Source organism: Pangasianodon hypophthalmus, chromosome 10 (assembly GCF_027358585.1).
Source record: "Pangasianodon hypophthalmus isolate fPanHyp1 chromosome 10, fPanHyp1.pri, whole genome shotgun sequence".
Lineage (NCBI taxonomy): Eukaryota > Metazoa > Chordata > Actinopteri > Siluriformes > Pangasiidae > Pangasianodon > Pangasianodon hypophthalmus.
The window spans coordinates 3,663,305-3,687,382 of NC_069719.1; the positions used below are offsets into that span (position 1 = coordinate 3,663,305).

The 24,078-nt window shown below is 39.6% G+C and overlaps 1 protein-coding gene across 3 annotated transcripts in view; it reads right to left on the reverse strand.

The window, feature by feature from the left end:
- Positions 1-1,459: 1,459 nt before the first annotated feature.
- map4k3b (mitogen-activated protein kinase kinase kinase kinase 3b) overlaps positions 1,460-24,078 on the reverse strand; it is a 38,209-nt gene continuing 15,590 nt past the window's right edge. The window contains exons 5-33 of one of the 3 annotated variants that reach the window (XM_034308129.2): positions 23,765-23,820; positions 23,422-23,469; positions 23,265-23,307; positions 23,101-23,173; positions 22,444-22,575; positions 22,290-22,352; positions 22,088-22,169; positions 21,428-21,553; positions 20,158-20,236; positions 19,541-19,596; positions 19,355-19,395; positions 19,108-19,146; positions 18,787-18,843; positions 16,600-16,654; positions 16,215-16,488; positions 14,746-14,837; positions 14,604-14,645; positions 12,552-12,636; positions 12,224-12,303; positions 11,983-12,043; positions 10,978-11,095; positions 10,312-10,370; positions 9,995-10,098; positions 9,226-9,397; positions 8,822-8,890; positions 8,507-8,599; positions 7,289-7,359; positions 7,133-7,188; positions 1,460-6,966 (exon numbers count right to left, since the gene is read on the reverse strand). In XM_034308129.2, the coding sequence (XP_034164020.1) occupies positions 6,879-6,966; positions 7,133-7,188; positions 7,289-7,359; positions 8,507-8,599; positions 8,822-8,890; positions 9,226-9,397; positions 9,995-10,098; positions 10,312-10,370; positions 10,978-11,095; positions 11,983-12,043; positions 12,224-12,303; positions 12,552-12,636; positions 14,604-14,645; positions 14,746-14,837; positions 16,215-16,488; positions 16,600-16,654; positions 18,787-18,843; positions 19,108-19,146; positions 19,355-19,395; positions 19,541-19,596; positions 20,158-20,236; positions 21,428-21,553; positions 22,088-22,169; positions 22,290-22,352; positions 22,444-22,575; positions 23,101-23,173; positions 23,265-23,307; positions 23,422-23,469; positions 23,765-23,820 (2,414 nt within the window). In that variant the 3' untranslated portion in view covers positions 1,460-6,878. The remainder of the gene's footprint in view (positions 6,967-7,132; positions 7,189-7,288; positions 7,360-8,506; positions 8,600-8,821; positions 8,891-9,225; positions 9,398-9,994; positions 10,099-10,311; positions 10,371-10,977; positions 11,096-11,982; positions 12,044-12,223; positions 12,304-12,551; positions 12,637-14,603; positions 14,646-14,745; positions 14,838-16,214; positions 16,489-16,599; positions 16,655-18,786; positions 18,844-19,107; positions 19,147-19,354; positions 19,396-19,540; positions 19,597-20,157; positions 20,237-21,427; positions 21,554-22,087; positions 22,170-22,289; positions 22,353-22,443; positions 22,576-23,100; positions 23,174-23,264; positions 23,308-23,421; positions 23,470-23,764; positions 23,821-24,078) is intronic. The other 2 variants (XM_034308131.2, XM_034308130.2) reach the window with 2 other exon arrangements.

Consider the following 24,078-nt stretch of genomic DNA (forward strand, 5'->3'; position numbering starts at 1 on the left):
TATTGGCAGCATTTATTTCTAGAAAGAAGCAAAATTATCTGCCAATAGAATAAGACAGTTTTAAGCTTGAAATTAGTAATGTCTAGAAACAGTCTTAATGGTCTTATATTTTTAATATAATAATCTCATAATGAGAAATATTAGATAGCTTTTCTTTTATCCAAGATATCATCACTTGCTAAGACATTGTTTTCACACCGAACTTAAATGTTTTTAAACGTAAATTTTTTTTTTAAGCTTAACAGTGTTGTCTGTGGACGTGAACAACAATGCTGAATCCATGGACGTGTACATCTGAAAATGTACTCGTAAAACTCTTTCATTCATTTATCAAAAAAAAAAAAAAAAAAAGTAAAACAGAAGTGAGTGTAGAAATCACAAAAATCACCAGAGAGAACGGACAACATGGAGCCGGCGCTCGATCAAGTATTAGATAATTTATATAAATAACTAGTGTTAAACATTTTGTGTGTCACATCCAGCATTTGTTTTCTCTTTTTGTTCGTCGCTCCAAATCTTCAGAACATGTAGCATTTCTGCAGCTCTGTCCTTTGGCTCAGTTTGTGTCTCACGGCTCAGTTTAGCAGCTAGTGTGTCAAGAGAAATGCTGTGACCTAAAACGCACTGTGTTTTTGATTCACTTCCTGCAGGTGAGTCGATTCAGAGTCGAATTGCTTTCGCCAAAAAAAAAAAAACAAAAAAAAAAACCACACTCATTCAAACAGACTAAACTCTGCACATGTGAAAGCACATCCAATTACAGAATTTTAGGTGTGAAAAACTTCCATTATTTTTTTTGCTACATTTGACTCATAGCTTCAGTGCAAAACTAAAGAAGCAAACTTCTGACACCAAACATGTCTTGATTGATTGGGGGAAAATTGGGGACTTTTCTGACTTGCTCCTTTGAATGATGTTCCAAAATGGCAAACTGACATGAATTGCATTATATTTTAGCCCTAAATCAGTTTAATCAATCGTGGAGTGTGACGAAGTAGCCCAAGTGCACTTTTTTTCCTAGTAAGCATGTTCACATTGCTAAATTATCACCCAGACAGTCATTACTGCCATTTCCAAAAAGATAAAAATACAACATTCAACGACAGATGCCACCGTTCGGCTACGATCACAAGGACATTTTGGTATCCAAATCAAAAACGCGCCTCTTGCATGCTGAATGAAAACGACACACTGACAAACAACATGCAGTAGATGCGTGAAAATTACCAGACGTTAAGTGTTTAGACAAAACATTCTGTGATGTAATCATGCACCAGCCAATCAGAGGCAGTCTGAGGCAGACGTCTTATATTTTAATGAGTTTTACCTGGTCAACTACAACAATCTCCAACAAACCAGCACACCAAAACATCCTTGTGAAGTCAATCTTATGGGAATGCATTCTTCTCATAATTCTCCGTTTCTTTCATATTTACACCTACATCACGACGACATTGCGTTTTACATTTACACCTCAGGAATTAAAACTGAAAAATCTTATTATTCCTTGCTAAACGCTATCATTTGTTAGATCTATTAACTAATGACATCACAGCTCGTGTTTAAACGTGCGTGTTTGTAGTGTAAAGCGATGCATGTAAGTGTGTGCTGCGTTTTTTTTTCTTACTTTTTTGTTATACGCATGTCTCAGAACATCGAAGCACTTGCAAACAGCGAAAGTCACATTATAGGCCGTATAAAACTGTGCAAATTTTCAATACAGTGATTAGTAAGGTTAAAACATGAGGCATGGCTTTCAGTCTGAAGCAATGAAATACACAAAGGCCGTCCCGCTTCATAAGATAAAAAAAAAAAAAAAAACACATTTTTTGAGTGGCTTTTGGTTTTTGTAGTGAATTAAACTGCAGTTAGAGTCGTAATCTTTTAGATTTGCTTTTCAGAACAAGTGAGGCTTAATTATTTTCAAAATTGGCCCAAGTGTTTTTAACAAATACGAATTTGATCTTTAAATGGCAATGATGCTTCAATTACATTTCATTATTTAAAATAACAAAACACACAGATGGACAAATTACCATGATCTCAATCACACTTATAGCTTTTGCAAAAAAAAAAAAAAAAGCAAAATATAGACAATTATACAGTCTGTAAAACCAAATATTATGGTACACTATTTACAGGTCATGTGCATTGCCGCAGCATGCAGTAAACATGGTCAGCTTTATTAGTAACACATGTTGGACTAAAGCCAAAGCAACGAAGAGCTCATCAGATGAATCTACACAAGGTGTCAAAATGAAATGTGTGTGTAAAATAATTGGGAAGTGTCGATATCATGTGTCTGACAATTTATCTCGGTTGGAGTATAAGTTCTGTCCACTTAAAAAATTTGAATTTCAGTTATTTAAAATATTTAGTACTTGAATGCGTTCGAATATTAATTATGTATAAAATTAGCATGAATTTTATACCACTATCCGATTAGCAAACATTCACAATCATATTGGATAAAACACGTGAGGCGAAAACTGACCGATTATACTTCGAAATCCAACCAGTTTCCACACACACAGGTGTTTGGGAATTACATCGTCACATTTATTAGTTAATTTACTAGCTGTAATATTAGTTGTAACTAAAGATGGCACTGATCCAACAAAAACATGGATAACGGGGAAAAAAAAAAATAAAAATACCGGATCCTGTCAAAAATGGCAAAGACTGGAATTGGATTTGGAAAAGAAACGTATTTTTGGAACTGGAAATGTTTACATATAAAGAGATTTGACTGGTTTTTCTTTTATTAGGGTTGATTTCATTACATTTCGACTTTATACTTTATTATATTTATAGTGTAAGTGTATTTTTGTGTGAAAGAGTTTAACTGTGAAGTGCTTCAGTAAAAAATAAAAAAAAAATAAAAAACATTTTAACGCGTAGTAGTGTTTAAAGAAAACTATATCGGATGGGTATCGGTATCAGCCGATACTCAAAGTTTCAGTATCGTGTCAGTCTCAGAAAGGAAAAAAAATTTTATTGTGCCATCTCTAGTTGTAACAACAGCGAGTTTGTTTAAAAAAAAAAAATCAGAAGTGGAGTTTTGGCGTTGATCGCTTGAAAGACTGGCACTCCCTTTTTCCTACGTCATGAGACAAGGGTGTTTTGGCTAAAACGTGTGTTAGGCAAATTAAAATAAAAACACAGGATCTTAAAAAGCATTTAACTATCCAAATTCACATAACTGACGCATTCGAACGTGAAAATCCACGTTCATTTAACCGTCCACCACGTTGTTCCAATATTCACTGAAATCTCTACTGGTACACTGTATTTTGGGATTCTCGTCATTGAGGACACGTGCTATGGCAAATTTGTCCAATCTCAGGATGTTGTTACTCTGTGCTTTATCTCAAAAGTACAAATTACTACCCAGAAATGCTGCTCCCAAATAAAACAATAATTATAGCAATAATGAAGTGTTCACATCACTGTAAGTTAAAATCTATGATTATTGGCACACAAACGTTATATATTAAATCATATATGTCAAATTCCTTTTGTTTAAAACCCATGGGCCAATCGTTTGGCAGCTGTGAATCTTCTGTCCTGCATGAGAATAATACGGATATAAATAACGTGGCTGGGATCCATACTGTGAGCTGACCGAGTTACACAAACCCGTCTAGATACATATACAGCAATAAGACTTTTTTAAAAATAAAATAAAAAAAAATCAGACTGGAGCTTTCTTTAAATTTATATTCATGGTGAGTTGATTTGATTATGTTTTTGCATAATGTATCCTATATTAAGAAACTGAGTGAAACTGCTCTTGGTCCTATAGGAGAACATCTAACTCTAACTCTAGACGTCTAGTAACAAAACTCCATGTACTGCTTACTTGCATTTGGAACAAATTTGGAGTTGGAATGTGCATCCGATTTGATTAAGATTAGTTTTCCATATCGTTCAAATATATACACTTTCTAAACTGAGAAGGCTAACAGTAATGTTCTTAACCGATTTAATTAAAAATGCATAAAATGGAAAGGAATAATTTTGCAAAAAAAAAAAAAAAAAGGCCAACATGACTAAATACAACCTAAATACAACATTCTGTGCATTTTTGCACAAAGTATTTAAAATTTTGTGTTTAATTATTAGCTACAAATAGATAAATATAGGATAGAATTAAAAAATTGTTGATTATAAATAATGACAGGACATTTGAATGAAACCTTCCTTTAACGTTTTGAGCCCATGCTCTCGCTTCACAGCTAGACTTTTCTAATTAAAAGTACATAATGTACAAAGTTTAAAGGAATAATTCAGCCAAAACCGTTAACGCAGCTAATAACCACCTAAAGACTGTAGTGTTGATCCAGTTAAACATTAATACTTGAACTTTAATGTTAATTTAAATTTGAGACTCACCTGATTTTGTCTTGGATAAAGAAGTGCTGAGACGAAATCTTTATATTGTGATTATTCGCTAACTTTTTATCACGGTTTACGATATCATCACAATGTTAGGTTAAAAATGAATACATGTTTAGAGATATATATATAAAAAAAAATTGTGTCTTGAATACTGTTTCCAAATTAAGCAACAATTTCTTGTGTTTTTAAAAGTGTTCATTTGATGGACAGCAGAATTCTGTGATTTGATCAAATTTGCAAATTCAAATTAGTGAAAATTGTACAGGATAAAGACGCAAATGTCGATCAACGTTAGCACAATTGGATGAAACGTTTCCTTTAAGTCTTTGATCCGAATAACCAAAGTATGTACACGAGTCCGTTAGCGTTACTGTAACTTCTATGCAAGTACATGTTCTGATATTGCAATGCATAAATTCACAAGCATATTATTATTCATTTTTATTATTAGTATTACTACTAGAATAAGTTACGGTGACAAATACCTACACAGAAGTTACACTCTACTCATTTCAGTTTGAAAAGTAATTTTTGGTAACAGTTTCATTGTATTTATTTTAGTTTGTGTACGCTAGCTGTGGAACGACTTCATAACACATGTATAATATTATATTTACAGAATAATGCACATTGTTAAAAGCTCGTGTCAGTATTCACAAGGTAACGAGACCCTTTATGAAGCTATCCATCTTGCCGTAAAAGAAAACAGCCACTTTATAACACACTTATCAGCACTGAATAATTTTTTTAAAACGTAAAGTGAGCATTTAAGAACAAATTTGCTAACAGCGTCCTCTCTTTCAGTTGCTAAGTTGCTGTAGATTAATTTTTGTAATTAGTGAGTGAATAACAATCGTACTATTGCTCTTAAATGACGCTCACCAATGAAGCTAACTTTGCTAGACAGCTATAATTACCACAAGAGGTAACTCTTCTTGTTAATTTCCTGTTAAAACAGCCAATATTCGACCACTATCTCCTGACTTCAGTGCTACGTTAAGTGAAAACAGAACTTTATTAGCCGCCTTCACTCTTGTTCTCCCGATAAATTGTGGATCTTTCAAATAAATTCTTGCTCGCAGGTCAATCACAGTCATGCAATCTTAACATTTTAAACACATTTCTGGCTTCCTTATTTCAACATAATCCCCCATGATATTGGTGATTTTAGCTAAAATTAGCTAAGCTTTGATACCGTTTATGGACTGTAGTGCATTAAATCATTTATACAGTTTAATGATCTATTTATTGTAGTGTTCAGATTGAAATGCTGCCCTCGTGTACCGGCGAACGTCCCAAACGTACACACGCAGTTATTTTTAATTACACTGCATCGGTGGAATATTTTTTGATTCAGCATGTTGTAAAATCTTCTCATATTCACTCACTAACAAGACTCGTTTTCACCAGCACTTTTTGTGTCAACTGTGTCAACTCTGCTGTGATTTAAAATACAAGTGACAGCTCTTTTTATAGTGGACTCATTCCCATTACACCTACACGTGAAATGTTCGCTAGCAGTTGATAAAAAAAATATATAAAATAATTTAAAAATATGACTAGTGTGAAAGCAGCCTAAATTAATGTTAAACGGATTTTTTTTTTTTTTTTTTTACAGTTGAAACGATACAGACTTATAATATACGGTGAGAAAGAAATGTCTGTTTTTTTTTTTCGTTTAAAATGCTAAAACAATAAAAGTGCAATAAAACCAGTGTGTCTAAATGGTGAAGATTGTTTTATTCATTATTGTGGAGATCTGGTTAGAATCCGGGTATCATAAGTGCTCTAGGTATTCGTGTTCCTGATTACTGGAACTGAACTGTAGATCCACCGTGTTGATAAACTATTATAAAGCACCATTCCTAAACAATTTCTGAGCAAATTAAAGCGGAAATATTGTTTTCACGTCAATACAAGGCCATTTATATTATTAAACATCTGACGTTATGTTGCGAATACTGACTTGAGCTTTTTACATGAACCGACTTATTCTTTAAATATTATCTGTTGCTAATTTGTGTGTTATGAAGTCGTTATGTAGCTAGCCGTAAGACGTAAGATGTTACCACCGGGATAAAGGTGTATCGGCTCTTCAGGAGCCGGACTGAGTACGAGGGAAGGCTGCAGGCAGGGCTGATGAAAACTAAAAATCCGGAGTTTAAAAAGAAAAAAAAACAAGACGCCTCATTGTAACATGCCACAATAAATAATTTAAAACAGGCGAGTCAGCTCGTCAGGGTAGTATACGAGCGGTGGTGTGTGTGTGTGTGTGTGTGTGTGTGTGCGCGTGTGTGTATGGCTGTGTCATAACAGACAGTAGTGTAAGGGCAGCTGCTGGCGTAGTGTTTATAGGAATGTGTGTGCGCGCACATGTAGCTTATAGCTATGGCGGGGGTGCAGTGTGTTATGTTATGTAGCGTAGCAGAGGAATGCTGTTTGTGTGTGTGTGTGTGTGTGTGTGTGTGTGTGTGTGTTCAGTAGCTGTTCTCATGGCCTGCAAGTATGTACAGGTTACTCTGAGCTGTTGGGTTATCTGTCGGTCGACTCTCCAACACCACCGTCCTGTAACACACACACACACACACACACAAGAAAGACAGAGAAAGAGAAAGTTTATGAAAAGTGTAAGTACTGTACATCTCTGCTGCATGTGTGTAGCAGCTGTGCACTTTTTCTAGTGTGTGTGTGTGTGTGTGTGTGTGTGTGTGTGTTCGAAGTCTTTCATTACCTGTCTGAGCCCAGCAGTCTGAAGATGCGCGAGCTGTCCGAGATCTCCTGCGTGATCTGGTGCAGTAACAGAGCAATATTATACACACACACACACACACACAACACACACACACACATTCAATACAGCGTGTATATACAAGCCCCCAACACACACCTCATTGGTTTTGAAGCTGCGTCCCTGCATGCCATGTCTCCAGAACGCCAGCACGCTGTCCTGCAAACACACTGAAACCAGCAGAAAGAGGAGTTACAATGAGCTCACCATCATCTTACCACGCGTTCACGTTCACACTCGTAAGAAACAAGTCTGCTACTGTCGCTTGTGACCATAGCCTGTCATTTACACTATATGGCCAAAAGTTTGTGGACCCCTGCCCATCACACCCATATGTGTTTTTTCCCCAAACTGCTGCCACAAAGTTGGAAGCACACAATTGTATACAATGTCTTTGTGTGCTGTAACATTACAATTTCCCTTCACTGGAACTAAGAGGCACAAACCTGTTCCAGCATGACAATGCCCCTGTGCACAAAGCGAGCTCCATGAAGACATGGTGTGTGAAGGTTGGAGTGGAAGAACTCGAGTGTCCTGCACAGAGCCCTGACCTCAACCCCACTGAACACCGACTGCACCCCAGACCTCCTCACCAACATCAGTGTCTGACCTCACTAATGCTCTTGTAGCTGAATGAACACAAATCCCCACAGCCACGCTCCAAAATCTAGTGGAAAGCTTCCCAGAAGAGTGGAGCTTATTATAACAGCAAAGGAGCAATAAATCTGGAATAGGATGTTCATCAAGCACATACAGGTGCACAAAACTTTGGCTCACATAGTTAGCTTTAGAAGATATACACTATTTAAACACAAATTAAATAACGCACTAATCGGTGTGGAATTTTGTATAGATTTACATCGGCTTATGTGCTCAGCTTCATACTAGCTTTGCTGGCAGATAACTGCTAACGAAAGCAAGCTAAAGCAAGCTAACTGTACTAGCTGCGTACTCTATGACAGGATAAGATGAAACCACAACTTTGTTTTTCTTCATTTTTGCACGTCAAAAACAGTAAATGGGAACTAATTGTGGGTAGGAACTAAAGTTGTGAGCGTGGAACTGACGAAACTTCAAACGACACACACACCACAGGATTGCTCTGAGGAATTGTTCGAGCCAATCGTTTAGATTTGTCTCTTTAGAGCGTCATTAAAATCGCAGCTCTGTGTCGTAGAACGTACATTAAAAAAACATGAATGATTGATTGTCACTTGCTAGTGTGAATGTAGTGTGACAGTCAAGATATAGGCTAATCAAATCGAAGATCACACACACACACACACACACACACACACACACACACACTTTACTCACCTATTGCTTCGATCTGGAAGTTGAAGGTGAGCTCAGCTGAGAGCTTCTTGCTGGATTTTAATCTGCCTTGTAAGTTCACCATCTTTATACAACCTGCAAATGTGTGCACACACACACACACACACACACACACACACACACACACACAGTTAAACATACCCTGTAACAGTCAGCCTTCAGCATTTACACACCTGGCACTGAAAGTGCATTGGCAAACAGCTTGCGTGTGTGTGTGTGTGTGTGTGTGTGTGTGTGTGTGTGTGCGCATGTGTGTGAACAATCTAAGCCAGAGTGTTATGCTTTATCCATACTCACGGTCCAAACACACCAGTATGGTGTCCCTTTCCAGCTGTGTGACGTGAATGACGCACGTTTGTGGCGTGTCTGAAACAGAAACACCAGCACGTACGCTCAGACCACAAGACAACCTATTTCATTATACTCACAAGGTGGCTCACCTCTCACTTCGACTACTCTCCTCTTTCTGTTTGGCCAAGCTCTTAATAACGTTATCCTGACATGCTGTGTTCCAAATCAACCAGACGCACTTCAGCCGAGTGCTGCCTAACCCCTAAATATCCTGACTCCGCTTTCTGTTTAATATAAAGTTCTGAACCTTTTATATTGATTTCGGTATTGAAATAATTGAATGTAATAGTATTAGACTGCAACGCTAACTTTAGTAATAAACAGTGTCAGACTGGGATATTGGTTCATACCAGGCTCGGTGAAGATCGGAGCTATATCGTTGGGGTCAACGGTGCCAAAGGTCACGACCTGATCAGGCTGACTGCCCTTAACAACGGACACACAGATCAATGGGTAGTGATGCTCGGGGACCACCAGCATCTCAAACACCTCCAATGGACAGGGCAGGGTGAAGTCTATACTCTACACACACACACACACACACACACACACACACACACACACACAATAAAAGAAAAAAAAATATCTCTGTATTCACTCACATGCATATTTACTCACAAAGACTCACTCACAGACTCACTTAGACTGACTCACTCACTCAGACTCACAGACTCTCTTAGACTCACTCACTCACTCACTCAGACTCACAGACTCACTCAGACTGACTCACTCACAAAGACACACTCAACAGACTCGCGCACTCACACTCAACAGACTCGCGCACTCACACTCAACAGACTCGCGCACTCACACTCAACAGACTCGCGCACTCACACTCAACAGACTCGCGCACTCACGTACTCACTCACAGTCCCTCTTAGACTGACTCACTCTCAGACTCACTCAGATTGATTCACTCACTCAGACTCACAGACTCTCTTAGACTGACTAACTCATTCAGACTCACTAAGCAAACCTCACTCACTCAATATTTACTCACTACTCACTCTCTCACAGACTCACTCTCTCACAGACTCACTCTCTCACAGACTCACTCTCTCACAGACTCACTCTCTCACAGACTCACTCTCTCACAGACTCACAAACACACAATCCCACCTTGATGAGCATGAAGCGCTGCATGGACTCCACCCATTCAAACAAAACTACACTGGACTGGAACGCACCACACAGATACTTCAGCCCTGTGTATAGATTACGAACTACACACACACACACACACACACACACACACACACACACACACACCTCAGATTAACAGGGTCATTCTTGTAACTCTCATACTATGCAACATTATACACTAGTATTTTTGTGTATTCACTATTTAGCTCATAGACGTAAAGCTTAAAAGAACAATCCTCATATGTGCTTCATCATGTGTGCTGCCATTACATCCTGAAATCTGCGTGACTCACCTACACAACACTTCTGGCAGCCCTTTGTGTCTGGAATCTTATTGGACACTGTGAACTTCCTGTAGAACAATTAAAGAGAATCAGGGCATTTAACAGACGCGTTCATTCAGAGAGAGTTACAAAAGTGGTTGTAACAAAAAGTTGTATAAAACACACATCCACATTGTCTTTGACGTGCCATTTGTGTCATAAACGCCTTCTGCTTTACCGGTCGTACCACATCACTGATTTACAACAAGCTTTAGTAATTAATTGCTGGCTAAACACAGGTTTATCAAATGTTGTGTAAAGGGGTTTGACCATTCAGAATAGCAAGCTCCGCCTCTAATAGTTTCCTGTCCACAGAAAAGTACCTACTAGGGAGCAGGAATTGAAAAGGTTTCAGATTTTCTTGCCGATACTCGTACAAAATGAGTCAAATAACAATGTAAAACAAACCCGTATTTATACGTCCGAATGAAAAGTGCTGATGTGGGATCAGATGCATGGTGTGTTTGTAAAAGGACATATGAGTAGATAAGCATCTCAGCTTTATAAATAAGGGCTTCAGTCTTCACTCAGAGCCTCAGTGTGTAATGCTGAGCTATCTCTGCTTATATACAGCACGGATTTTTAATTCCTCATTCGTTCACAGCCAAGAAACTCAATATCACAGCCAAAACCTACCGCGGGATGATTTTATCGGGCAGTTTGTATGTCGGTATGGCCACCGGTAACTTCTGCATCTGCCGAGCGTGCTCGAAGAGACCACGCAGGTTATGGGAGTACAGCTGGGACGCTTTACCTGCACAACACACATACACACACAGTGCAAATGAACACAGAATCAAAACCTAACCAGCCAAGTAACAATGCTGTTTTGTAATTGGGTCCTGCAACAAACATGAATAATGTAATTACAGTGTGCTCATCCCAGGACTCTTATTCACAATCTGCTCGTACTTGATCATCAGTTCAACACACTCAGTACTGAATGTCTTTATTCCCCTACACCTATAAACTACAATAATGTATAACCTCGCTATCCGGTGTCACCCAGACGAGGTCTGAGGCTGGTTCCTGTCAAAATTCTTCCTCAGGACGTTTTTTATCACCACTGTCGCCTCTGGCTTGTTCATTAGGGATCTAAATCTACATCCAGATTTCTGTGAAGATGGGAAAGGGGCTTTTCTTTGACTGATGTTCTCCCGTCTCGACCAGCATAAAACATACACACTGCCTCGCTGCTGGAAAGGATTTTATCTGAGTGCGGTTACTGTCATCATCTTTACATTGTACTAGTAGCAGAGTTACATAACAGCTGTGCATTAGACTGCAGTTTGTTTTGTGTTTTTGTACATTTTAAAAGTCATAGTTAACTTAGGCTTTAAAATAACGGCATCTTGTCATCAGTCATCTGGGCGTCTCTTTGATTTTTTTTTTTTAATGGTATATTTTCATCCTTAATGCCTATTTAACGAAATACAAAATATAAATAAAGGATTGATGATTAGTCATTTGGTCCTGGATTTTAATCTATGTAGATTGTATTTGATAAACTTACAAGAAAGTTAGTTGAACTTATTATCATTCACGATTTATTTCCAGCTAACAAGCATAAATATCGACCTCTCTCTTGATCTACAGTTTTTTTTCTCTGTCTGCTTTGTAAGAATGCTGAAAAAGTCTTACCGGAAATGGAGAAGAGCCAGTTGTTCATCACGTATAGCCACGTGCACCTCCGGGGAAATATCTGGCAGAAATCAGCAGGTAAATTAGTTAAAGTGGCAATATAAAGTGACATCAGAGACATCATGTTTCTTGCTAGCGTGAACACATGGTGAATAAATACAGAGCAGTAGAGTGTAACTGAGTTCAAGCTAAAATCCAAATTTAATATAATAGACATTTAATTCTAGTTTCAGAGTCACACCTGCTCCATGGAGGTCTCGTGAAGCTCGTTCAGATTAAGGCTGTAGATTCCTTCCTCAGCTCCGAAAAGCAAATACTGATCTGAAATGATGAGATGAAAACATTTGTACAGAGAGCTGATCTATACAGAATCCTAATATGCCAGAATATATACAGTATATTAGTCCAAAAAAAAAGCCTCTGCATGTCTGTGAGCCATGAAGCTTATTTAAATAAGGAACTATTTGAAGTACTAGATGTTTGTCAAGTAATTAGACTGTTATGCAAATCATAAAAAGGAAGACTATGAAAACACAGCGGCTCCCAGCTTCCAGACCCGTGCCTCGTACCTCTGGTGTCTGGATTGACCCAGGACGATGCGCAGTGGATCTTCAGCGGACAGCCGTTAAACACTTTTGAGAAACACGCTCCCATCTGCAGAGAAGAAACCAATGTTTATCAGAGGAACACACATTTTTTTCACTATTTTAATTCCATATAATATTACATAATCAGATGTGGAAGTTCTCCAACCTTTCCTCACAGCGTAACCGAAACAACCAACATTACGAGTCACATCGTTTCCTCACGAGTAATTAGGAGTAATTATTAATTAGGAGCCGTTAATTTTTATTATACTCAGAAAGGTAGCTGTTTCTATGGCAACACACACAACAGCAAAGCTGATGCGGTAACTGCAGCTAGCTAAACCACATTTTATTGTCATAAACGCTTGTAGACAAGACTCATGAATGAATGTAGTGTGTTGGTGTATTTTGTACATATTTCTAAGATTGCGGTTCCACTCATCTAGTACAAAAAGCTACACTGATCAACTGATACTGTGCAGAAGCAGCACACACACCACATTTAATAAATGATGGTTTAATAATATATGTTAAAATGAGCTAGTAAGTAGATGCTGCTAATTATTACGTAGCACTTACATCTGACTTTTGCCTCACTATTTTTATGTTGCTTGGTGCACATCTGGGAAAAAAATAAAAAGATCTAGCCAACGAGTGGTGCGTCTGAAAAGCGTTGTTGAGATCACGAGTTTGTGAATGTCGTGAGCCAAGACAGCAAAATTGGCCGTGCCTGATCTCTTTGGGTGGGAGGGACCTACTCTCTCTCCCCTGTCAATCACAAAGGCACTAGCCAATCATTGGCATCTGCGAGCTCATGTATGTGGAAGGGGGCAGATAGCGCTTTCTTCTGAATGTGTCACACAACCCCTGGTGTTGTGAGTTAGCTAGTGACTGGGAGTTGGGGAGAAACTGGAGCAAAAATATCTATCTAGCTAACGTTATAAATAAATAAATAACCAAAAGTCTGGCTGGATCTGAGTGTGTGGAATTGAAAGGGGTTGAATATATACAAAAATCTGTGAAAAATGTTTAAATTCAGTTCTGTTTTTGACTCATCTGAGAGTGTATTAGGTCGTGCTCAACAGGAACACAACGTGAGAAAATGGCCCATTAGTTTTTTGGTGTGTCTCAATCAGCTCCCTGTCTCCCTCGGTGGTGAATCAGTAGATCGTCTAGACGAGTTCAGGTGCTGGTAGAGACCCTGGCTCACTACACACTGGGACACTGATGACTCAATTTCCGGTGACGTGACTACATACTCGCGTTGTAAAACGTCACCATGGCATTTATCAGCAACAGGCAGGACTGATATCTTTCTGACATTACGTGTCATATAAATGTGTTAGCTTAATCACACACGTTTCTGTCATGGTACTTCAAGCAGGACCGTACTCTAGCTAGTGGATATTTTAAAATCATTAAACACTTAAAAGTCATTAGACTCAAACAAACTGTATATAGAATGTCAAATAAAGTTAAAAATCGCTAACGCAGGTAATCATTTGAGAGCTACAACAATGATAACAAGCTACTTAAATTTGTAGATGAAGTTGGCTGAGAGTTCGTCCACCTTTTTTTTTTTTTTTAACTGAGAAGCTTCAGAAAATATGATGTCATTTCCAGTAAGGGAACACAGTGAGCTTCGATGCTCCCTGGTTTTTGCGGTGCATTTTGGGGGTTTTTATTTAGGAAGTGAACGTTCCAGTGCACTGGAAGGATTTTGCGATTGAGACAGCCCTTAAAATGGCCGACTCCCTGACCAGCACCCTGACTACTGAACTAAGGAGCTGACTGAGACGCACCCATCGTTGCTGCTGCTCGCATTGAGTATGTCTAGAACTGAGACTGGCACTGAGTCCTTCCTGTAACAACTATTGTGAAAATGCAAGTAAATGTATCTAAAATCCAAAGAAAGTAATCAGATGTGGTGGTTTTGTAATGTGGCTCTCAGATGCGTCATCACATTTGGCCAAAGCCAAGGTGACGTTTCTCATTTCTGTGTCAGACAGAAGATGAACCAGCTGATGTACTCACGTGCACTTTAGGAGTAGGAGGCAGACCGTTACACATCGGCTTCTGCGACAGCAGCGAGACATGCGTTAAAATAATCCACTAGTAAAACATTAGGTTTAAACAAACGGTGCGTTAAATAAACTGGCGGATAAAGCAGACTCACAGGAATGTCTCTACTCCTGCGACTGGGAATGGTGGGAAGAGTCGACTGTCTTTCCCTCTCTCCGTTCTGCGATGATGCGCTCAATCCGTTACCTACACACACACCCACACACACACACACACACACACACTTTTTAAATATTCTGAATAGAAAGCTCTATCATCATCCTTATAGAAGAACCCATTGGAAACCCATCCACTTTTCAGTGTAGGGATCAATGTCTAGGATATTCGTTTAGCTATTGCAATAAACGCCTCTAATTACACATTATTTTAAGCAACACTTAATTTAACAAGAGCAAGCAAGCTAGCTATTTATCTATTTACATACAGTTACTCCATAACAATCCCTCACTAACACACTCAATAGCTAGCTTGATGTCTCCACTTGGTTAACACACACAGGCGAGAGCTACGTCCTGGTAAACAGTAATAAACACCATACACACCATGACAGGTTAATACACATCACGTACAGTAGTGTATCAGTACTGGCTCATGTCGCTGAATCATCATGGATGCTAAATGCTTGGCTAGAGAACATGCTTGCTGAACAGAGCTGAACAAGAACCGCAAAATTTTTTTTTTTTCAACAGTTCCAGAAGTTTCTCTCTCGTTCATCCCTCCGTAGACGTTTCAGAAAACCAGCCAGCTATGAAATGAATCGCCATCTTAATTCTCCAATGTTACAAAACGTAACAGCAATCCATCTGTTTGTGATCTGACTTTCTCTTCCTTACTCTAAAACTCAAAACTAAAATCCCATTTTGCAGTCAGTCATCGATGTACACCTGTCAATCAAACGCTGTGGGCGGGATTTTTGAAAAGGAGGATATGACAAACGCCCAGAAAATGCAGCCATGCAAGGTCCACTGTTTTATTCTCTCGAGCAAGCTGGCTAACTTTTACTTCCTGAAGCAAGGGTGTTGAAAAAACTTTGCGCTTGCAGTTCAGCACTGTTTCCATGGTTACAGCGACGGAGGGTGTTGGTTTAGGTCTGTGGGTAGTGTAGTGCCTCCGGCAATCAATCAGGACTACAATCAGGTCATCCTGAAAGGTTTTATACATTTTTTCCTACCGTGATTAAGTTTGCACCAATGATCGTGAAACGCATTTTTTACTTCTGGAACTTTCCTGTTCAGCTCTGGGTTATCTGTGGTTTAAGATGTAGCCATGTAAAGACTGAAGCACACTCGCTACAGCATTACTTATATATAAAAAAAAAAAAAAAAAAAAAAAAGGTTTCCATCAGCCTTTATGACATCTTTTCACTTTTTCACCTCAGCCAAAAATTGTTTTTAGCCATTTTTGTGTGTTTTTTTGGTTCATGTTTGGAGTAAAATTCACATTACAGCAGGTGGATGGAAACTCCATTGGCGTCAATGGAAGCCACTACAAATCTACCGCGGTTTTACAACATCTACCAATCACAGAGCGGCATCTGGCTACCGGGGCCGGAGCCAGGCTTACTGTCTTCCTTCTGCTCCTCGGCGTGAAGCCACTCCCAGAACCTAAAACTCCCATCATCCCCTTCGGGCTCTGTCTGAGCGCGCTCGGGAGGCCCTTTACCTAAGCTGCTGCGTCTCTGGGCGGGCAGGCGAGGGGGCGGCGGCCTGGGGGGCACACAGGAGGTGGGGCGAGGAGGAGGGGCGGGGCTTGAGGAGACAGGGCAACGTTTGATGGTCCCCTGTCCGGCACCATCGTCTCCGTCAGGGTCGTTCTGAGGAGGGCCGAGAGACTTCGGCTACAGAGAGAGAGAGAGATAGTGTTTGAATACTAACTATTTAAAGTCATTCAAATTCTACTACACTGTTCGCGTGTGTGTGTGTGCGCGCGCGTGTGTGTGTGGTCTCACCTTAGGGGGTAGTGGGGGAGGGACTTTAGGCCTCATTGTGGAACTGGAGTTTGAACTGAGGAACCAGACATGCAGTTTAGATTATTAGATCATCTCTAACACACACACACACACCATATCCATAAGCATACAGAATCACAGAGTAGATGGACAGATTATAATGACATGCAGCTTTCTCATGACAGACTCACACGGCAACCAATCAGATGAGGAGAAGTGAGTTTATGTGTCTCAGCCAAACAAGCTTTGAGCGAGTTAAAGCTCAGCTCCTGAATGAAACACAGCCGAGGTGGTGTAATGTCGTTATTCTGTTATTACTGCTGGAGGTTAGTAGTAAGTGTAGCAAAGCATCATGGGATTTTGTCTGGACACATTCCCACCTGTTGCTCATTTTTTACACTAGAGATTTTTTTCTTTGCCTGAGGCACAAAATGTCTTCACAACACCAGAAACACGAAGCATGAAGAGTTAGTGATGACAGGCTGGGACATGCTCTCTCATATACACACACACACACGCACACACACACACGCACACGCACACACGCACACGCACACACGCACACGCACACACGCACACGCACACACACACACACACACACGCACACACACGCACACACACGCACGCACACACGCACACACACGCACACACACGCACGCGCGCACGCACGCACGCACGCACGCACGCACGCGCGCACACGCACGCGCGCACACGCACGCGCGCACATGCACGCGCGCACATACACACGCGCACATACACACCACCATTTAGTGAGCCACCAAATCTACTAAAATAAAAAATAAACCAAACAGGAAAATAAATGGATCAATTCACACATTCATCTGTATAATTAGTTTTTAATTTATTATTTTTATTGTATAGATTACGTACATCTTAACGTACTTAAAAATAAAATCTGTTTTAAATAAATGTTTTATTCAAAACAGTATAAATGTTTCTTAAATTATTTCTGTATTTATTTAACTCAAACACACTTACAAAAATTATATATATTTTTTATAGAATTGTATTTTTTTTTTTAATTATGTATTTCCTTAATTAGGCATTACTCAATTAGTAATTTTTTATTTTTTATTATATACTTAACAAAATTATAAAAGTTTTCTTTATTATAAAATTAAATCATAAAAATTTCTTTAAATTTTGTAGCTATTTTTTGTAAACACACATTTATTGTAATAATAAATTAATAAATGGCAAAAAAAAAAAAAAACAAATGAAACAAAAACATTAAGAAATTGCATTTTGTAATTTTTATTTTATATATATTTATAAATATTTATTTAAACTTTGAAATGTTATTTGATTTGATACAATTTATTTTAGATATTTTAAAGAATTAGTTTAGCAATTTTATCAGATTGATAGACAAACAGAACGACAGACTCTTTATGAATTAATTTTTAAATCTTATTTTATATATAATGTTAAATAATTCATTTTGTAATTTTATTTTTTAATATGCAATTTTATTTTATGATTAATTTTAAAAAAATAATTTTTTATTTAATTTTATTTTTCAAAGAATTAACTTTGCAATTTCATTGTCTATACATTTCTAAATAATTCATTTTGCAATTTTATTTTAGATATATTTTAAAGTAATCTTATATTAAAATGTATTTATATACTGAGTCATTAATTTTTATGTGAATTCATTTTTATTTCAGCAGATCAGGTCCTTCATGCCTCCTCAAACACCAATAATCACAGAATACTGTGATGTTTAAAGAGCTGTGTGTATAAAATACCGTCACTACTCCAGCTGTGTGTGTGTGTGTGTGTGTGTGTGTGTGTGAGAATGTCGAAATGTGGAGGTGTGAAGGTGAATCTTAGCTCAGCTTCTTCAATCTTCAATCAGATTCTTCACACACGCGCACACGCACACGCACACACACACACACACACACACACACACACACACACAGCACCCTGAGCTCATTCTTACACTGCATGCACACTTAGACACGGAATAGGACACAGCCGAACAGAAAAGTGAGCTTCAGATCGAGTGCTGATTGAAAGACACCACTAGAGACCACCCGAGGCTCGTTAAGGTGGTGATGACAAGCAACCATGCGTGTGTGTGTATGTGTGTGTGTGTGTGTGAGAGAGAGAGAGAGCGAGCGAGCTTGCACATCAACACTCTTACTCTCAGACACTTACTGTCCAGCTTCATCATCACCATCCTCCTCATCCTCCTCTAAATGTGTCACATGACCCCTGAGAGAAATGAAGAGGGCGGAGACTAAGAGGGCGTGGCAGCCACAGAAGAGGGCAATGAACAAGCGTTATGGAGAGAAACACACACACCCCTACACACACACACATCTATACACACACACAGACTCACGCACAAACACACACACCCAATCGTGAGGACAGCTAAGCAGCGCTAAGCAGAGGGAGTTAGTCTACTCAGCTAATGGGGTGGGAGGAGTTAACTAGCGCTGACCAATCAGAAGCAGTGGGCGGGGCTTAACTTACCTCTGATTGAGTTCCTCTGCTACTGATTTTAACAGACTCCTAAAAGAGAGGAAGATGAACGGAGAGACAGAAAAACGCCAACAGAGTAAGAGGGACAGAAGAAGTCTATTGGACTCACACACATGCGCGCGCACACACACACACACACACACACACACACAGACACACAGACACACAGACACACAGACACGGACGACACAAACAGATATATTAAACACACAAAATAAACACACAACAGTACACTTACTTATGATCACCCAGTAAACTCTGCGGCTCCAACTGCAGTTCCTGTGACAGGATACACACTTCCTCAGAGATATAAACCCACACACACTGTCTACATACACAAATACACACTCTGCACACACTTTACATATGTACACACACTTTACATATGTACACACCCATTTTATATACACACAGTGTTACATACCGGTTCATGCAGCTCCGTCTCTTTCCACAGCGGAGGATCAAACTTCACCTGATCAACTGTATCACACAGAGAGAAAGATGTCACACACACGCGCTCACACACGCGCTCACACACGCGCTCACACACACAAGCACACACACAAGCACACACACAAGCACACACACAAGCACACACACAAGCACACACACAAGCACACACACTCACAAGCACTGCAGCAAGCATCAGAAAATAAAGGAGTAGTAAAATTCCCAATAAAAATTCCCAGTCAGCATTCCTAACAAAATTTGCAGTCAGCATTCCCAGTCAGATTCCCCAACAAAATTCCCAGACAGCATTCCCAACAAAATTCCGAGTCAAATTTCCCACCGAAATTCCCAGTCAGCATTCCCAACAAAATTCCCTGTCTGATTTCCCACCTAAATTCCAAGTCAGCATTCCCAGTCAGAATTCCCAACAAAGTTCTCAGTCAGAATTCTTGGGCAGAATTCCAAACCTAATTACCCCTTAATTTCTGAAAAGATTCATCCACACACATGCACAAACACACTCATACACATTCCCACACACTCCCAAACATGAAAACACACACACACATTCACACACACACACACACTCACAGTTGATCTCTGACAGAGTCTTTTTATCTCGTGAACTTCGGCTTGCTGATGTGATCCGCTGAGGAACGTGCACCGGAGACTGCAAACACACACACACACACAAACACACACACAGACGATTTAATAATAAATTTTAGTAATAAAAAGCACACAAATTTCCGCAGTAACAGAAAGGCAAAGATCCCCAGTGTCTTTTTAATGAATCATTATTTATAAAGTTCTACACATATAAATTATGGAATATTTAATAGTAATTAGAAGGTAGAGATGGCACTGATTCGATTCCCAGCAAAAAGTGGTGCATCAAATATCGGAGGAAAAAGAAATTCGAGCTGATCCTGTTTATTTAAAAAAAAAAAAAAAAAAAAAAAAAAAAAAAAGATTGTAATTGGATTTGGAAAAGATTTTTATTTAAAACGGAAATGTAAGCCTATGAAGAGACATGACTGTATTTTTTGTTAGGATTGATTTTATTTTATTATATTTCTACTTTATTATAATTTATACTTTATATTATTCCCAGCTGAATGAAAAAGCTGCGGGTTTGTGTTTTATAGCTATGTGTTTTTGTCCTGTATTTTTGAATCAATTGCTTCAGTTTAAAAAATTATTTTAAAGCTGAGGAGTTTTTAAAGAAATACTAAATATCGGATAAGCTTCGGGATCGGACCACGCCTCCTTCACATCGGGATCTGTCGATACCCCGGGTGTCAGCATCAGTAACACTAACGGAGCAGTGGTATTGTGGTACGAATATTTACTGAAGCAGCGTAACGAGTGACGAGTCAGGAGAATTTTGAGCTGTTAAAATGGAGAAGCTGAAAAGCAACAACGCTTCCACTGAGAGAAAGTGCAGGTAGGAACGTTAGCCAGGACCTGACGCTGAGATAAATGTGTTTGAGGAGGAGAATCTCTCAGACACAGACGCAGACGAATTCTCTCCCATCACTCGTCTTTTATTTTCCTGGTCGAAATGTCGTTTCTTTATTCTGCAGCTCATTTTTGAAACTGAACTGTACAATTTTACGAATGCAGGCAACGGATTTATTGTTCAAATAAAGCAAGTGAGTAAAAATGAGTTGTAAAGGGGGGGGGGGGACTTTTTTCCATATAAAAGCATGTTACCATGGTAACCCTGTCATATATGTCAAATCCAATCAGACACCAATCCCTACCCAATAACACACACACACACTCACACACACACCGAGACAAAACTTCAGTAGTCCTTTCAAATCTCAATAACAAATGTCAAAGGTCGTGACCTCACCTCAGGGTCGGCTTCCTCGTCCTCGGCGTCGTGGCTGTCCTCCATGTCGGTGTGGTCGGGGTTGCTGACTTTGTCCAGCAGCTCGATGGCGAGGGTGCGACTCAGCGGCTGCGATACGAACGGGTGCTGGACGAGACAGGAAGTGAGCGTATGTGATGTCAGCGAGTGCAGCAATGTGATTGGACGAAAGCCTGGTTTTAAAGCTCGCTCGTCAACATTACCAGTGTGTATGATGCGTTTCATTTAAATCATATACAGAGCAATTTCAGCATGCTAGCTAATGTGCTAATAGCTGGTTAGCTAACTAAATAGCTAGCTGACTTCTGTATCTTCATGAGATTATTTAGTACAGGTGTTCTCTCTCAGTGTAAATACTTCCATCATGTCCTGTGTCGTTGCCTCTGAGTGTATAATTAGATTTTAACAGTAGTTGGTTGCTAATTAAATAGCATGCTAAATATTTTCCTTCAGTATATTCAGCAGACATGTTTTGATCATTTCATCATTTCCTGTACTGCTTGCACTGGGGTGTAAGTTAATTAAAAAAAATATCCTGTTTTCTAACTAGCTAGCATGTATATTTTTTTGTATACTCAGAGGCTGTATTTTGTTTTTGTCCCGTAATTGTTGCCTTTGGGTGTATATGAAAACACAGCGCACCTGCAGCAGTTTATCCGCCGTGGGTCTCTTCTTAGGGTTTTTAGTCAGCGCCATTTTCACAAAGTGATGAAAGTTACTCGTCCTGAGCGCAGAAAAAGAGAGGATCACTTTTTAATGACTTCTTACAACATCTAAAAAGGCAAAAGCACAAAACATGTGCACGCACACACACACACACACACACACACACACACACACTCACCATTTGAGTTTATCTTTCAGTTTAGGAGGCTGGAAGTTGCTCTTGGTCATGAGGAAAAGAGCTCTGAGGGAGAGAGACAAGAGAATCAACACACACTCATACATACTTATACACACACACACACACACAGACACACACACACACACACACACACCTCATTGGGTGCAGGTCGAACATGGGAGGCTGCAGCTCGGCCAGCTCTATAGCAGTGATGCCCACGGCCCAGATATCACACAGCTGATTATAACCTCCTTTACGCTCTACTGCAGCCACCTCTGGAGCCATCCTATACACACACACACACACACGCACACACACGCGCACACACACGCGCACACACACGCGCACACACACGCGCACACACACGCGCGCACACACACGCGCACACACACGCGCACACGCACACAGATGGGGGTTGTATTGTTATTCACTTGAATGTATTTTTATTAATTAGCGATGGCATGATACATTTTTTCTTTTCTGATACTGAAACCTTGAATGACACAGAGGCCACGCCTCCTTCACTAAGATTAACACAAAGACCATGCCCCTTCATTAAGACTAACACAGAGGCCACGCCCCTTCATTAAGACTAACACAGAGGCCACGCCCCCTTCATTAAGACTAACACAAAGACCACGCCCCCTTCATTAAGACTAACACAAAGGCCACGCCCCTCCATTAAGACTAACACAAAGACCACGCCCCTTCATTAAGATTAACACAGAGGCCACGCCCCTTCATTAAGACTAACACAGAGGCCACGCCCATTCATTAAGACTAACACAGAGGCAACAGAGCAGGACTTTACCAATATGGCGTTCCAATGAAGGACTTCCTCTTGGCCAGAGTGGCTGAGATCTGAGCCGAGACGCCGAAATCCGCTACAGAGACAGAAACACAGATGATCTTTTATATTATTTCTAATTTATAATGATATTTCATATCTACATGCAGTTCAGTAATCAGGCTCACCCAGCTTCACATAGCCGTTGTCAGTTAGTAAGATATTTGCTCCCTGTGAGGAAAAAAAATACAAACGTGAAGAAACTTGAAGGTACCAAAACTTCTGAAGGTAACTAATGCAAAGGTCAAAGGTTAAAGGTCAAAGAGAGGTAATGTGGAAGGCTACCTTAATGTCTCTGTGCATCTTGCCCTTGTTATGGAGGTAGTACAGGCCCTGAGACACACACAGTACACGTTACAGTCACGTCTGAGAAACAGTGTGTGTGTGTGTGTGTGTGTGTGTGTGTGTGTGTGTGGGTGTGTGTGTGTAATATCATCTGTTAATCATTATTGTGATATTATTACAATATCGATACAACACAACAGACTGTAATATGCAAACAAGGTGTGTAGCATTTAACTGTGTGTAAATTGAGCTGAATGCACTTAACCCATGCCCTAATGCTTTTGTGTGTGTGTATGTGTGTATGTGTGTGTGTGTGTGTATGTGTGTGTGTGTGTGTGTGTACCTGAAGGGTCTCCCGTGATACGTATGCAATCTGCGACTCCAGTAGAGGTCCAGTCACTGACAGAGAGAGAGAGAGAGAGAGAGAGAGAGAGGAGAGAGAGAGAGAGAGAGAGACACACACACACACACACACACATATATACACACACACACACACACACACACACACACACTTATATTTGCTGCTGTTTTAGCCTGCATGCTAACATTAGCTGGATAAGATTTGTGTTTCTCTGCACTTCAGATATGAGTTAAAAAAAACTGATTAGTCTTTTTTTTGGGATGCAGCCCTGACTTCCTGTCGGATGTGTATTG